Source organism: Neltuma alba, unplaced genomic scaffold, assembly GCF_004799145.2.
Source record: "Neltuma alba isolate B1F8T4 unplaced genomic scaffold, ASM479914v2 tig00012563_pilon, whole genome shotgun sequence".
Classification (NCBI taxonomy): domain Eukaryota; kingdom Viridiplantae; phylum Streptophyta; class Magnoliopsida; order Fabales; family Fabaceae; genus Neltuma; species Neltuma alba.
The window spans coordinates 294,779-310,540 of NW_021637018.1; the positions used below are offsets into that span (position 1 = coordinate 294,779).

Here is a 15,762-nt window from a genome sequence, read left to right on the forward strand (position 1 = left end):
ATTTCGTGATTTTGGATAACCTTAGAGCATGTGATTGTAGAATGCTTCTGGAGTAGGACTTCGTACTGTACTCAATCTTGGTCCCAATAAAGTAACATTATCGTTAAACATGATTAGGTAAGTAAAGCCACGTTGAGATGTCGGCAAATTTACTTTATTAATTACTTCTGTTCGGTTAATATAATCTGTGGCCCAAGCCTCTTCCACCTAAGCGCTAGCTACGCATCTTTGTCATCTTTTTCACTTGAGGAGATGCATTCCATTATATTTCATCAGCCTGGCTTTTCCGTAAATATAGGACAATATTTATGTCAAATTTCTTATATTCATTAAGTTTTCCAATTACAAATAGCTATGTCTGATTGGAAAATTTTAACATAATAAACATAAGAAACATGGTCTAAGCCTACATATTAGGTGGCATCAGTCTTCGGAGGACTATTAGTTTCATTTATAATATCTGGTGAAGAAACTTTTCTTGCCATTCAAAGAGCCCCCGCATTTTAGGGCAGAAACAGGACATCGAATGAAGAAACTTTAACAATTTACAATGTAAAGGAGCTACATGGTTACAGTGAAGTGGTTTGATTAAATGAGTAAACATGTGTCATTTGATGGCCACACCTTAAAATAAATCAAGGTAGAAAGAATGGGCATGCTTTTATATCTACCTTGGCATAAATAAAGGAGACGCTTTCCTCTGAACATTAATCTCTTGGATCTGGTCAGTCGACAAAATGGATGACTCGCTTTCGTAGTTGGCATTTTCCATCTGCTGGTGGATCTGTAAGTGCCAAATAATTCTTCACTCTAATTTACAAGGACGAAGATAGTTTGATTGGTGTTTGGTAAGAAGAATCAAGATGCCAATCCATTCATGCAAACAAAAGAAAGATGAAAAGGTAGGCAGAATTACAAAAATCTGATAAATTATAAAGCAAAAGCTCGACGGATCAACCAACAAGGAGACTGATGATTTAACGAGAAAATAAGCCCAGTAAAATAGAATAACTAGTTGGGTACTTACTTTATGAAAATTAAAACCTTAGCACACTGCTATTAGTTTTCCACTCGGCTACTTGTCAAGCCAATAATCTCATTTTAATCAAAAGAAGACTTCACTTCCCGTTTCAGCAGTGTTTGTAAGCCATTATTGAATGTAAAATATAGGTGGAGCCAACAATAGAAGTAACAACATAAGTAACAACTAATATCGTCGACTGTCTTCTTATATGGGTGGCATGGTTGGCAAAAACTCTCAAATACTTAAGAAACTGCAGTGATTACCTTGTCAAGAATGGCTGACTGATCATCTAAAGGAAACTTGCGCATGTCCTTCAGCATCTCCAGTTGCTACACGTTCGATATCTTAATGTCAATACTGCACTCATTTACTAAAATGTTTTTCTGGAGATTAGCATTAAATTGTACCTTTTCCTGTAATTTTTGCTGGCGGAGCATTCTTTCTATAAATTCATCTGGCCCGAGCTCTGCTTCATCACAGGCTATCTCTTCTCTGCCATTTCAGTGTATAAAAACATCTTACCATGAATAGTTACCATGAATAGTTACTTACTAATCTTTCTAACATAAGCAATTAAAGACTTCCACACTAGGGTTCTATCAGAAATGTCGTTTGTTACATCAAGAGGACCCACATCCCACTCCATCCAAATCACCTAAGCTATCCTAGGTGGCAGAAAATCATCAGAGCATGTCTAGGAATTGTCTATGGCGAACATCACAGAGAGTTAAGGTTATGTGGGACAGTAGAGAGAAATGAGGGAGATAATGAGAATTACAAGAGAGGGATGAAGTTGGGAGAGAGAACTGATAATATAACCTGACTTCAACTGGTCCCAAAAACTAACATACACCCAGGGAGAGCATATTTAGAAGGACCCCATAACAAAAAAAATAAATTAAATACATAAAAGCTTCAAAATGAACTAAATAACCTCCAATGTTCTAGGTATCATTTCTCCTAAATTATGTCTAGAGTAAGCTTTTAATAATTCTATTTCTCTCAATATTCTACCAAGATTATCCGTTATCAGGGCAGACCCCTTATTCGACTCTTACAAAGGTCACTACAACTCAAACTAGACAAGGCATAGACACAGAACAGTCACTGTGACGCTGTCTGAATGCCTCGTTCTAATATAAATTTTTGAAGAGAGCTTGCAAGACAAAAGAAAGTGGATGGGGCATACAGATAGTGGAGAAAGGACTTACTTTGCAATGAATTTATAAAATTGAATCACCAAATCCAGATCATTATCATATACAGTGCTCACTTTACCCAGGCATGAAATACCGAATCGTGGATCTGTTGTCAACAAATGGCACAAGTTTCAACTCGAGTTACATCATGCAGAATAAAGCCACAGAAGCTGATCAAATTGTAAAATTTATATATCCATATATCTATAAAATCTCTCCCGCAATTTGGGTTCCATACCAGAAAAGGGCTCAAGACCTAGCTGTAGAAGGAACAAAAAATGGCCATGAATTGATTTGGTCATAATATGGTTTTGTTTACTGAGAATAAAAGTAGTCTTCTCTTTATATGAGATAACAGATTCTGCATACAATTAGCTAATTTCATGTATCACTAATATAAGGCCTAAACTTGCTTCACAACAATATTGAAGTGCAGAAGACGGTAAATGGTTTTTTTTCTTTTCTCTAGTTAAAAGAAAAGGGAATGAAAGGCTGATGTCACAAGATCATAAATGACAACTAAGATGATCATCTCACTCACTTTTCTCTCTCGCATTAATAAGTAAATTTCGCATGAAAATGCAGCACAGGTTTCTCTCACGAAGGAATAAACAAAATCTTCAATCAGGGATGCATAACAAAGCAAAGCATACAGACATTATAATACCGCAAACTAACATGCATACGGTTATTATAATACTGCAAACTAACATATTCACAATACAACCAACTTACCAACTCCCATCTCTAAAAATATCTCTTCCTGTATCGCAGTGGTCACAGCAACAGCTTCCTGTCCGTGCCGCATTTATTCCAGAAAATGAGTGAAAAGGCAACATACATTATCTGGTCTAATAATGTTAATCCCATGAATTTGAAAAAACAGAAGTGGTAAAACGTTAGAATACACTCGGACCAAAAATTGTCCGTATGTGCCTGAAGTCCCAACATAACAGAAGCGAAATGCTGACCAGAACTCGTAAGGATAAGCAAGCATGTAGCACAATGGCCATATCAGATCCCTGATCACATCTTGTCACCAGTTCAAAACTACTGAAGCCAAGTACAAAAGAAATACAGATGAATGTTCTAGATACTCCAGTTAAGTCGAGACAAGAGTCTATCGCCTATGAGGAAATAACTCATTTCCCCGAAAATTAAATCAGTAACAAAGCAACGAATCGAGGCAACTACAAAATTCCTTCGGAGCAAACCCGCTTACAATCACTAGCATATAATATGTCTTTTACGTAATATGACGAATCGCGAAATTCCTATCTTTGGTCCTGAGATAGAAGATAAGCCGCCCAACTTAAAGGGAATTCAAGAGCGAAGAAATGGGAAAAGGAACGAGGAAGGGAAAAGGAACTATCCCATGAGAAATTCACCTGTTTGTCCTGGACAGCGTCTGCTATCCTTTTCTTCACTTCTGCAAACCAGAACCGTAACCAAAGAAGCATTACAAAGCCAAAATAGAAGGATGATTGCAGAGAATGAAAAACGGTGACAAGTTACCGGGTTGGGAAGTAAGGAAACAGAAGCGATCGAAAAGATGGAGAAGCTGTTCTCTTGATAGCATTCCAGTACCCCGTACAGGAGGAGTTGCCATGGATGAAGGCGACAAATCCTACTATCGTAACCCGCAAGATGCTGTTCTAAGAGGACTGTATTCGACGTCGGTCTCTGTACGTCACTGGTCACTCCTTTTTCCTTAATTTTTTTTCCTGAGAACTCAATAATTTGACCACTCTATATGCGCCTCCGAGCCTGAGGCTTCGTTATCTCATAAGCATTAAAAAAGTAGGGGGGAAAAACAAGAAACTCTACTTGCCTTGTCCGAACGGGGGAAAATTACTAGCAGGGAAAAAAAAAAAACTTTTCTCACAACTATAAGCAGAGTTTTATTAACTACTTTTTTTCTTAATTCTTAATAAAACTTGGGCGTCAATATTTAACTTTGATTTTGCCAAGCAATATTTAACTACTTTTTTTAAAACCTTTGACGCTTCGTTATATGTCCGATAAGTAAAATAAGGATTTGAAACTGTTCTCACAGACAAAGCCAACCCAAGTAAAAACAAAAAAAAAAAATATGATTGATGTTTTTATTAAAAAATAAAAAATTATGTATATATTATTGCAACACATAATAATAATAACTAGAAATTTCTCCCCGTAAGCATATTTCATTAGATTTAAAATTTTAATAAATACAATATTTTAGGTAACTCAACATTCATTTCTTATAAAAACATGATTTTTTCATTCCTTCAAATGAGATTTGAATGAAAGATGCAAAATTAAAGAGAATATATGAAAATTTGAAATTAATTATTTATTTCTCCATTTAAGCTTTCAATTAACATTATATTTAATTATTGTGGTTCCTATTTTATTCAATATATTTAAATCGCAATTAAAATATTATTCAAATTCAAAATTAATTATTAATTTCTCCTTTTGAGTTTCCAATTAAAATCCTATTTAAATTCAATATATACAATTCTCAATCAAGATGTTACCCAAATCTTATTAATTAAATATATTCAAACCTCATAATATCATTCTCGATCCATTTTTAAACGAATTGTATATTACAAGTTTTCAAGAATATAGTTAATAAACTAATTGAACAATAAATCTAACTGCCAGTTTCATGGCCCAAATGATTAATTTAGATTTTTTTTTTTGAGCAATACTTATATCAAGTTCATACCCATCATATCCATTATGTCAAATTCTACAATCACACAAGATTATATATTCTCCTTTTAAAATATTAACATTTAATTACAAATACACATGAATTTAAAAAAAAAAAAAAAAAAGACACCTAGTTATACATGATTGGAGAGCTTAAGAAAATACAACGTGACCACTCGAAACACTCAGATCAGTCACTGATCATTCGACCTTTCTTTATAATCTCTCTGTTTTACTACAAATCAATATCATAGAGGCACCAATTAATGCGAAGTAGGCAGAGAAAATATCAAGTATAATATCTACTTTGACTCAAGCAAAATGAGCTTCAACACATGACCCCTACTTACATGAAATATCTAACTACTTCATATAATATGAATCTTGTCTTGTCCGTGTTACATCCATTTCCATCTCTTCCTGTTTGTTTGAACCAATAAAAAGATGTGAAGTTGAAATTTACAGGGAAAATTGGGGAAAGCTGAACAAGAGTTTTTTGAAAGTTGAAATTCAACCAAGATGCATGACTGAATTTCAAATGGCGGAAGGGATGAGGTCTTCATCTCCCTCAGTTTTCTGATCATCTTGCAACTCCATCCAAGGTAAAATAGGTCCCTGAAAATAATATATTTCTCAAATATCAGTGTATTGAGTATGCTATGCTTCTCAATGTCATGTAAAATAACAAAGTAAATATTTCTTTTGTTTAATTATGAACTCTAACTTTTATAAGATTATTAAGATGACAATTAAAAGCCATAAGCATCCAAGATATCCGACAAGACTTGATCAAGTTTCCACAGTCTGATTCACAAAGTAGTCAACAAGTCAATGTATATTACCTTTCCTTGTCGTATGACTGTCGGAGGAGCTTTAGTCATATCAACCACAGTGGATGGCTCAGCAACTCTCACACCGCCATCAACAACAAAATCAAGACCCTAAAGAAGAAACCGGTGTCAATAAATATACTTTTAAGAATGGCTGCAGTGACATTTTTCATGCACACATGCAAAATCAGCTTCACTAGAAGGAAAATTATAATGCAAATGCAGTGTACCGTAAACATTACGCGGCCTATTTCTAATAAATATTTAAAAGTCCATAATAATAGTCAACATTGTTACAGCGAAAACAAAAAAAAGAAAAGAAACACATCACTTGGAACAAATAAAGTGACCCACCTCGGGTCCATATGTATCAGCAATCATAACAGGATCAACCATCCACGCATCTTCATTTCGGAACTTGATGCTGAAAAATGGATTAAAAATCCAGAGCAAGAGTCAACATGTGGAAGCATCAGTTGCACAATCTAATTGCTCAAAAGAATTGGTTTAGAACTAGGTCCTGTTTTGCAGCAAACCATTTCTGTTTTCTTCTTGTTTTTTGTCTGTGTTCTTGTATTTTCCTTTCCGGGGTGTGAGTTTTTTTTTTTTGGGGGGGGGGGGGGTGGTTAAAATCAATTAAACAAACCTTGTACATATTAAGGGTGCATCCATCTTCTCCAGTATTGTCTGACAAATTGCATCATCAGGCATACGGACACCCACGTTTTTCCTTGATGCATATTTGGCAGCAGTAGTGCCATATCTTATGCATTGTTTAGGCAATTCTTTACTTGCTATTAGGATGAAAGTATACTGTGACAAAAATAACTGGTGTTAACAACGAGCTGGCTCCACTTAATGCAGCTGAAAATGCTAAATTGGTGAAATAACAAATAAAAATGAAATGTTGCCACCCACAGAGATGAGAGGATACTAAACATGAAACATAAACAACGTGTGACAATAAATTGATGCCATGACATACATTCTTATGTTACATGAACAATAACTGATCTAAACCAATCCATGCTTTCTAGGTCATAAATATATCCATGTGGTTAACAAGGGATAAATGATACCAACAGTTAAACAGTCTTGTTCGTCAATTAAATAGCAACTATAGAAGCATCCAAAGAGCATACTCACTGGACCAGGTAAGTAAGGCTTAACAGCTTTGAATATATTTGTATGACCTTGACCATCGCCACGTGGAAATCCAATAGTATACTTGTCTATGTCCCGAAGCGAGTGGCACAAGATGCTAAGAGGCTGCATTTGTAAAACCATCACATACATTACCAATAGGAAGTTAAATCATAGCATACACAAATGTAATCAGACGCCTGGTGTAGGACTAAGTTCTTGACATACGCCATAACGTTAAAAGTTTGGCAATTTAAGCTTACTCAACAAGATTGAATACTAATAAAGTAAGGTTATACTCCTCGCCTTTGAAGCTTCTATCTTCTTGATTCTGCAATGCAAAACTAGACCCTTTGTAGATGAGATGAACAAAGAGTTACTTTGGGGCGAGAAGTCCCATAAATTAGCAAAATTTGCCTACCTACGGAGACGCTCAATGGCTGAGTGGCTTCTCAGATCACATACTATAGCATACCTACATAAAAAAAAGAACTGCAAGCAGTCACGCCATTATCTTTTATTTTAGGGGGGAATTTAAGGCTTCCAAAAAAAATAGGAGATTGAGCATTTGGGCTAGCAAATTGTGTATTGATGCTCACAAATTTGTTTAAATTATATTTATAAATCAAAAAGCAAAAGGCAAATGCTGATAATTTAATATCCTCCAATATTTTAGATCTTGAGAACCGAAATTTCCCATCACATATTGATAATTGTCTACACCAAGCAGAGTCTCGTACTTCCCAAGAGGGGTGTTCGATTATAAATCATCTTAGTACAAACCAGATGAAATAGAACGAAGATATAGACAAAATTAAGAGACGAAAGCAGAAATCTTTTAACTGCATATAGACTCTGCTCAGATTGCTCAAAGAGCTCAACAGAAAATGTGAACGTCTTGAGCAGACCGATCCAAGATCAATTCAATACTGTTCATCAGAGGGTAATTAGAAGCCTAGTAGGGTTACAAACAATTGGACATGAAACGGAAGACTACATCAAAACAATTATAAAAGGAGTTTAGAACAGAAGAACAAAAACATACAAGCCTGGATGAGAATAGCTACATAAGATTTAAAAGGTCAATAGCAAAGGGGCCTGAACAAGATAAGAAACTTAACAGGGTATCCGTGGGAATGACTCCAACAGCTCCTTCATTTAAAAGATTAACCACGGGTTCTAACTTCCAGCTGTCAGACCCCGACGTGTCCGCTTCAACGTAAAGCAAACCACCTTCCTGATATTTCCAGAATCAGTCCCAGATAAGGTTAAGTGTATTGAGTAGTAGATAATATCATATAAAAGAGAAGAGCTGGATCATGCCAATAAACAGAGATGGCACCTCCTCGTCGATAATAAAATTTCACTCAAGCAGAAAAATAAAGAAGAAACCAAAAGGGACGAATATTTGCATCACCAACAAAATATTGTCCGCCTCCATTATAAACAGGCAACAGAAAATGCTCATGGCTTCAGCCAATCAGGGAGAAATAAATAGGTACCAACCAGACAGTATTGAAGAAGAATAAGATGGAGGGGAGATAAAGGCAGAGGGATGGCAATAGACGAGTAAAAAGTAAAGAGTGATGAACAAGACCTTGGTAAAGCGAGGAGCCGTATATTTGAGACGCTTAGGACTCCGCTTAACAGCCATAGATAGAACTGAGAACTTGCGGGTATTGGGCAGGCGAAAGGGGAAATGAGTCTGAAGCAATATATCGGTGGCCATTGCAGAAAAGTGACAGAATGTGAGACAAATCAACGAGTCACAACCGCATAGCTTCTGTCCAGAAAGCATTAGCAATTTATTGTTCAGAAACCCTCAGAAGTTGAGAAATTTCGAGATGTAGCGAGGCTTCTGTTCCCACTGGCAGGGGCCCGAGGGCAGGGCCGACGAAGCAACCATAACGACGTTCGAGTATGGGCGATGAACAACGAACATTATCACCTCATCTGTCTTGACGACACCGTTTGGCCGGCCTCGAACGTCATTAAGAACGGGCTTGACTGCCAGACCACTTGACCCAGACTGGCGCGGTAAAAATTCCACATAAACCCGTTTTATATATATCAATATAAAACTCATTTTATATACTTATTTTATATTTCGTAAATCACTATAAAAAAATTATTTATAAACTGTTTATAAATTATTCCAATCAGACCTATTATCTTTTACTGTTGTCTCCATGGTCACGGCTTCTATGAACATAAAATCAAAATAAGCGCTTTTTTTTTTTTTGGCTTGAAGAAAAATACGTTTTCCTTTAAAAATGAGATCAAAATGATTATATGTTTATTTAAAATTGACTTTAAAGATTATATTTATTTTTAAGTTAAAAAAAACTTTTTAGCCAAAATTAAATAAGCATAAATTGCTAATATGTGAAAAGGACCACAAATCCCGACATTATACTTGCTCTAGAAAATGCACAACAACACAACCAACAAGAAGAAATGCTTTGAATACTGGGTCAATTCAAGGCATTCAAACTGAAGAAAGGAAAGACTTAAGCTCAATGAATCAACATAAATCGCCATCACTCCGCTAATACTCCTCGAGACATGAGCACGCAAAACCGTAACAGAGCAATGTCTCGTGCGTTTGAATGAACTTTGAACGCTTATTAGGACCTTATTTTCTTTCACGTAAAATTCCTTCTGACGAGATAGATGATGGCAGCGCTTCTAGTATTAGCAACATTTTTATTTCAATGCTGTCAGTGGAGGATGCCCCGCTATCTGCTCGGCATAATAGCTTGTCAACCCAATCAACTTAACAAAACATTTCATATGCTAAACAAATAAAGGTTACAGAGCGATATGCATCACTGCTGTCAAAATTTTAAGTAATATGTGATTCTCAATAATCATCAATACATCGGCTGCTGGGATTAATATTTAGTCGACGGCTGCATTTATCTAGGAGGTGGTGGAGGAGGCGGTGGATGCGATTTTGCAAATCCCACCCACGCAACGATGCCAACAGCCAGAATTACCCAGCCAAGAATGTCATACTTCAGATCACTGCTCTTCTTTTTCTTTTGAGTCTGCAAGTAATGAAACAGATCAGGGAAGCAAAATACAACCCAACTGTCTAACTTCACTCAACATCTCTTCTATTTGCTTTTTCTTTAAACAGCAAAAATATATGCCTCCAAAAATATATCCATTCAAAGGTAAAGTAGCTTTCCGGGACTGGTTTTGCATTAACAAGATGTCAACCCCATCCGTCTCAACCCCAAATGAGACGCATCAAAAGAAATAAGATTGCGTATTCAGCCTGATTCAGTCCTAGTTGAACCTCCCATCATGGTCCACAAATCAATAAGATAACCTCTTTTTGTTCTGTGCATGTCTTTTTTTTTTTTTGCCCCGGGGGGGGGGGTGATGTTAAGAAATAGAACCAATCCATTTAAAAAGCATCCCTAACAGCTTCAGGAAAACCCATTGATTGTGTATATGCAAGTAGCCACATATGGAATAATAATTACATGAACAGGTGTTCAAACTCAAATTAATAAATCTCAGTGCAAAACCGATTCTTTCGAACCTAAAACTGATACCACTCAGAAACTGCATGCCTGAACTATTAACTAAAAAACCTGATACAACACAATACATGGAGAGACAAAAGGAGGTCTTAAGTAATACCTTTGTGCTTGACGAAGAAGAGGGTCCAGCTGCCCCTGCTGCCTTCTCTGCAAATCCGTGCTTATGTATTTCTGCATGCAGCTCAGGCGCCTTATGAAAGACGTGTCAGTAGTCAAACATGTCCAGTGAATAGTTGATGAATATAACAAATTAAATTTCAGCAAAATCCATCAATCACTAGGGTTATATATTATTCAGCAGTAGAAAATACCTGCTGACAACAGAGAATCTGTTATGAAAAGTAAAGAAAGAGAGAGAGAGAGAAGGGAATGCGAAGAGAAACAGAGAGAATAGGGAAACTTTGAGAGAAGGGGGAGAGAGTAGAAGGCAATAGACGGAAGAGAAAGAGAGTTCCACTGGGTTGATCACAATACAGCACACTTACAAATGAGAGATAAGCCTGTTTATATAGGCAAAGTCCAGCTGCTAGTAACTAACTATTATTCTAACTAACTCATAATTCTGTTATTTATTTATTATAATATCATATCAATACCCCCTTCCCAAAGACCCTTGCCCTCAAGGGTCAAGGTACACAAAACCTTGCATCAACCTAGAGCTTTGAAGCATTTTGATTAACTTTCCCCTAAACCATATCCGAATTAAAATTCTTGTAGGGAAAACTTGAATATGAGAAATCCATTGCAACAACGAACTTGGGCCTTTTTCTTGAAAGATAAAGCCCATTTGCTTATCTGATATTACCAAATCCAGTGTACATCCAAAATGCTTCTATTGCTTAAACAAAGTGCAAGCCAGCTGTAATCCTCTATACGAAGGAATAGTGCTAGCTGTAGGCTGAACAGTGCTAGAAACAGGGTAATTTATCCAAAAGTTGCGTCTGCATCTCACCAACTGGGACCCACTGTCATTTGATGACTGTTTCCTATCCTCACACCTGTGTATGAGGTACCAAAAAGCCTGTAAACCTCCAACAAAGTGAAATATGGAAGACCTATTAACACCAGATGGCATTTTCACATTGTTTCTGGTCAATAGAGAGACGACACTTGAAGAAAGTGAAGAAGCCGAGTCCATCTTCGAAGAAACAGAGCCTGAAATAGGGTCAATGGGTTTCAAAACCCTTCCAGCTGCTATTCTCACACTTTCCCGCGTTCTTGGAGCTCGCCACTCAAAATTAATACCACGCCGGTAAAGCCCAACTCCGTTCGTACAAGTCTATAAGCCTTTGTTCTTCGTTGTCGCATGCAAGAACATCTGCATGGACACCCCAAGGTCATTCGAACTTGTCTTTGCTTCTTTGTTTTGCTCCATTGTGCGCGACATATTTCGTCCTAAGCCATAAGTTGCGAGCCCAAAGCTATTTGTACCTGTGTTTGCGTTGTTAGTCTCCCCTGACGCACTCGACGCACCTTGGGTAGGTTCAAGAAGACCCAGACTTCTTGTTCCTGTGATGTTACTGTCTTCACAAACATCTTGAGGACTCTTCTGTGGTTGGCCGTTGACATTGGACGATTCTTGCATTTCAAAGAATACCTCTTGGGCCTCGGGCTTCTTGCGCTTCCATTGCAACGTGAGCTCCTGCATTCTTGCGAGGCTTTTGGCTTCGCGCATCGTCCGAGGCATGAATAGACGTACTGGTCCAGTATAGTCATCTTGCAGCGCCGAGATGTAAGCATCAACCAACCATTCTTCAGGCAATGAGATTTTGGAGGAAATTGCATCAAATTCAGAATTAAATTCTGCCAAGGACCCTCGATGTCGAAGACGGAGCAGGTCCTTTTGTCTTATGATTTCTTGCAGCTGCGTGGACAAGCCAAGAAGGGCCTCTTTTAATTTATTAACGGAGCCTTGTATTCCATCGACTGAATTCAATTTTTGTTCGATGTTGAGGAGACGTTCCTCCATGGAACTTGAAATTGATTGGGAATGAGGGAGAAAGAACCGAGTAGTGGGTAGGGCCGAGGAAAAACCTGGCTCTGATACCACTGTTATGAAAAGTAAAGAAAGAGAGAGAGGGAGAAGGGAAAGCGAAGAGAAACAGAGAGAATAGGGAAACTTTGAGAGAAGGGGGAGAGAGTAGAAGGCAATAGACGGAAGAGAAAGAGAGTTCCACTGGGTTGATCACAATACAGCACACTTACAAATGAGAGATAAGCCTGTTTATATAGGCAAAGTCCAGCTGCTAGTAACTAACTATTATTCTAACTAACTCATAATTCTGTTATTTATTTATTATAATATCATATCAGAATCTTACAACAGTTTGATTAAATTGTTTAACATTTATGCGGCACAATCCATATAGCCAGATTAAGCCTAGTTATATATATAAGTATTAAAATCCATTAAGTCAAAGCATGGTCGCTCACACCACAACATACACTACTGCAGATGTAAGAGCCACTTCACATAATTCCAAATAAGAGTTAAGAGATACAATGTACAATACTCTACATTCAATGTTGTACATGCTACGCATTTGATGTAATATTTATCATTTATCGGTAAGATTTGAGAATCATAACACCAACCTAGCCACTCTAACTAGCTTTCAGTTTCAGTTTTCTTCTTTAAAGAAAGATGGATAACCATATGAAACAGTGTGACCATCTATCAAAGTGTTATAGAGAGATATTGTGCCTAAAATTATTTAAAAATTAAAAAGGAAAAGGAAAAGATGAGATTACGTCAGCAAGGAGACCTAAATATAATAACAGGGCATGTATAATACAGAACATACCTTAGCAGCCACTTCTAGAGATTTCCGGTACAGTTCATTTTCTGGTTCCTATAAAGAAGAAGATTACTACTTTACCCGTTACATTGGATGTAATGTATTAACATCAACACAAGACTGAAAATGTACCTCTTCAACAGCTCGCTGGAAGTACTCAGATGCCTTGTTAAAACAAATTTTTGCCTCCTCCTGATCCGGATTTACAAAGGCATCGGATGTATAGGCATTTCCCAGGCACCAAAGTGTATCATGCTTCTTGGGATTAACCACTAATGCCTCCTCGAGCTTTGAAATTGCATCTTCAAATCAAGACCCAGAATGAGGATTCAAAATCGGAGGTTTATCGGCAATACTTGATATTGTAAAGAAATTCAAGAATTTAAAAACAATGTGCAACAAATGATGCCTCCTCAGTCTAACAGAGAGTCAGAGTGTCAAGAGTTCAGGCTGCAAAAAATGCATGTCACTTTTGGAAATCAAAAATAAAAATCTTGTCCCATCAATAAAGACTTCGGCATCTGGTTTGAACCTTGGATCATCTTCTTTGAATCAGGGATGCTCTGAAACTGAGACAACTCTAACAAAGCGCCTCCCCATCTTGTCAAATTCTGCGTTGATTAGAAAAAAGTTATGTTTTCCTAACCCAGAATGCCGAAAGTGGAGGTTAAACGAACAATAAAGTTGCAGATAATCTTCAACATTACGCGGATCAACATGAAATGCAAGTCTTCTATTGTGCGATAATCTAAACTATAACCTGAACCAGATCATTTGGCATCGAATAACGTAGAAATATTTTATCATGAAACAAAAAATCACAGAAGATTACAAGACTTTTGAGCCTCCGTGAACATTTCAAGAAGCAGAGGAGCTTCAACAAATATGAATAAATTCGATCCAAAAATGAAGAGGAAAATTGGGATAAGAGGAGAAGAAAGAAAGACCGACATCGGCATCGAGAGGGTCACTGGCGTATGTAGCTTCGGCAGTCTTACGGGCATGCTCGAAGAACAAAAGGCGGTCGAAATCGCTCTGCTGCAAGTCCATGCTCGCAGACTCAGTTCGGTTACCCTAGGGTTTTGGGGTTTTTGATTATGTGAATGATCTTATATATGGGTGCAGTCGCCCGGCAGCCAACTCAGTAAATAGATATTTTAGTGCTTCGCTGTTTTGAAAATTGCGCGATAATAGACTGGAAAAATCTTACTCCCAAGCGTGCTTAGCGTATGTTCCATTTTGTTGGCTGAGAATTGAAAATACAAGTTTTGTTTAAGCTTTTAAATATCTCTGACTCTAAGTTCTCTTTTAGGGTCATCCTAAATAATAACATACGATTACTTCCTCTATTTCTTGCTGTAATACATTCTTAATTACCTTACTGAAATTTTAAAAAAAAAGTGTTTAAATTATTAAGTTTGTTTAAAAATAGAATAACTTTTTATATTATTCATATTTTAAAAAAAATTCATAGTTGTATTATATTCTCCTTCACAATTTATGACTTAATATCCCACTGAGTGGTTTATAATGAGCATCATCTCTCCCTTTTAAAAGAGGTGACTTATAATAAGATCAAATGAATATTTTTTATTTGTAAATTATTTTTAAAAAAATAATAAGAATTAATACTAGCATTCGTCTAGTATCACATGAGGAGTTTTTGTAATTTTAAAATATTAGAGATTAAATAAAAAAGATCATCATATCGAGATCATCTCGTCTCAAATTAAATTACGGCAAGATGTATGTATGTGGAGCTTTTGTAATTTTAAAATAAAATTAGAATATAATGTTGTCAATGATAAATATTTTAAAATAAAAATTTTAAACAAAACAATACTCCCATGTATGTTGTAACGCACCGCTCATGTTTTGCCCAAAAATACATAAAGGCTCGCTGCCCAGAACTGTCCAAAGGTGTCCACAAAAGTCTTGGGTAAGTCTGGAACTCTTTAGAAATGTGTGGAGCTTGTTGGGAAAGCTTGGAAGGTTCCAGAACACTATAGATAATTGAAGAGACACCTAACCCCTTTGTAAATATCTAGATATTTTTGTAGAGTATTCTAGATACAACATTGTAACCGTTGGATCAAGTAGATCTTAGCCGTCCATTGAGGAGGTGGAGAACTATAAATACCCCCTCCCCCTCATTCATTTCACACACTCAAGAAAGTGAGAGTGTTGTAAGTACTTCAAGAGATCAATACAAAGTTCTTTCTTTGAGTCTCCTATTCCTTCGTGTTCCTTCGTGAGCAGGCTGACTAGCAACTTAAGGCAAGAAGTTTGCTAGGCCGCACGGTTCGTTGGAATTAAGACCAAGTCCGTGACAGTTGGTATCAGAGCCAAGGTTTTAAGATCGTTGGAACATAGAGGTAGATGGAAGGCGGAAGTGAGACTATCAATATGTCCGAGGGAGTCAAGAAGAAATCTAAAGCCCAGAGATCTAGTTCAAGGGAAACCATGGAGGGTTTTGAGACACGGCTAACCAAGGTGGAGCTTGCAATAGCC

At 36.9% G+C, this 15,762-nt stretch overlaps 3 protein-coding genes across 4 annotated transcripts; all 3 read right to left on the reverse strand.

Annotated features, from left to right (window-relative positions):
• Positions 1-136: 136 nt before the first annotated feature.
• On the reverse strand, positions 137-3,940 carry LOC114728595 (uncharacterized). 2 transcript variants are annotated; one of them, XM_028915505.1, is made up of 8 exons: positions 3,739-3,940; positions 3,612-3,652; positions 2,959-3,016; positions 2,236-2,329; positions 1,432-1,516; positions 1,288-1,353; positions 672-784; positions 137-285 (listed from the first exon to the last, which is right to left on the reverse strand). In XM_028915505.1, exons 1-8 carry the CDS (start codon positions 3,830-3,832, stop codon positions 273-275), a joined length of 564 nt encoding a protein of 187 aa, XP_028771338.1. In that variant the 5' UTR covers positions 3,833-3,940; the 3' UTR covers positions 137-272. The 2 variants fall into 2 exon arrangements, with proteins under 2 accessions (XP_028771338.1, XP_028771339.1); XM_028915506.1 differs by lacking the exon at positions 137-285 and having other exon boundaries at positions 419-784.
• Positions 3,941-5,248: 1,308 nt separating this feature from the next.
• On the reverse strand, positions 5,249-8,794 carry LOC114728593 (uncharacterized protein YciO). The gene is made up of 9 exons (XM_028915504.1): positions 8,497-8,794; positions 8,021-8,136; positions 7,321-7,374; positions 7,206-7,230; positions 6,903-7,025; positions 6,403-6,569; positions 6,111-6,180; positions 5,769-5,867; positions 5,249-5,541 (listed from the first exon to the last, which is right to left on the reverse strand). Exons 1-9 carry the CDS (start codon positions 8,695-8,697, stop codon positions 5,461-5,463), a joined length of 936 nt encoding a protein of 311 aa, XP_028771337.1. The 5' UTR covers positions 8,698-8,794; the 3' UTR covers positions 5,249-5,460.
• A 791-nt stretch (positions 8,795-9,585) lies between these two features.
• LOC114728596 (mitochondrial import receptor subunit TOM20-like) lies at positions 9,586-14,338 on the reverse strand. The gene is made up of 6 exons (XM_028915507.1): positions 14,203-14,338; positions 13,784-13,862; positions 13,384-13,553; positions 13,258-13,305; positions 10,554-10,643; positions 9,586-9,949 (listed from the first exon to the last, which is right to left on the reverse strand). Exons 1-6 carry the CDS (start codon positions 14,299-14,301, stop codon positions 9,818-9,820), a joined length of 618 nt encoding a protein of 205 aa, XP_028771340.1. The 5' UTR covers positions 14,302-14,338; the 3' UTR covers positions 9,586-9,817.
• Between the last annotated feature and the right edge of the window lie 1,424 nt (positions 14,339-15,762).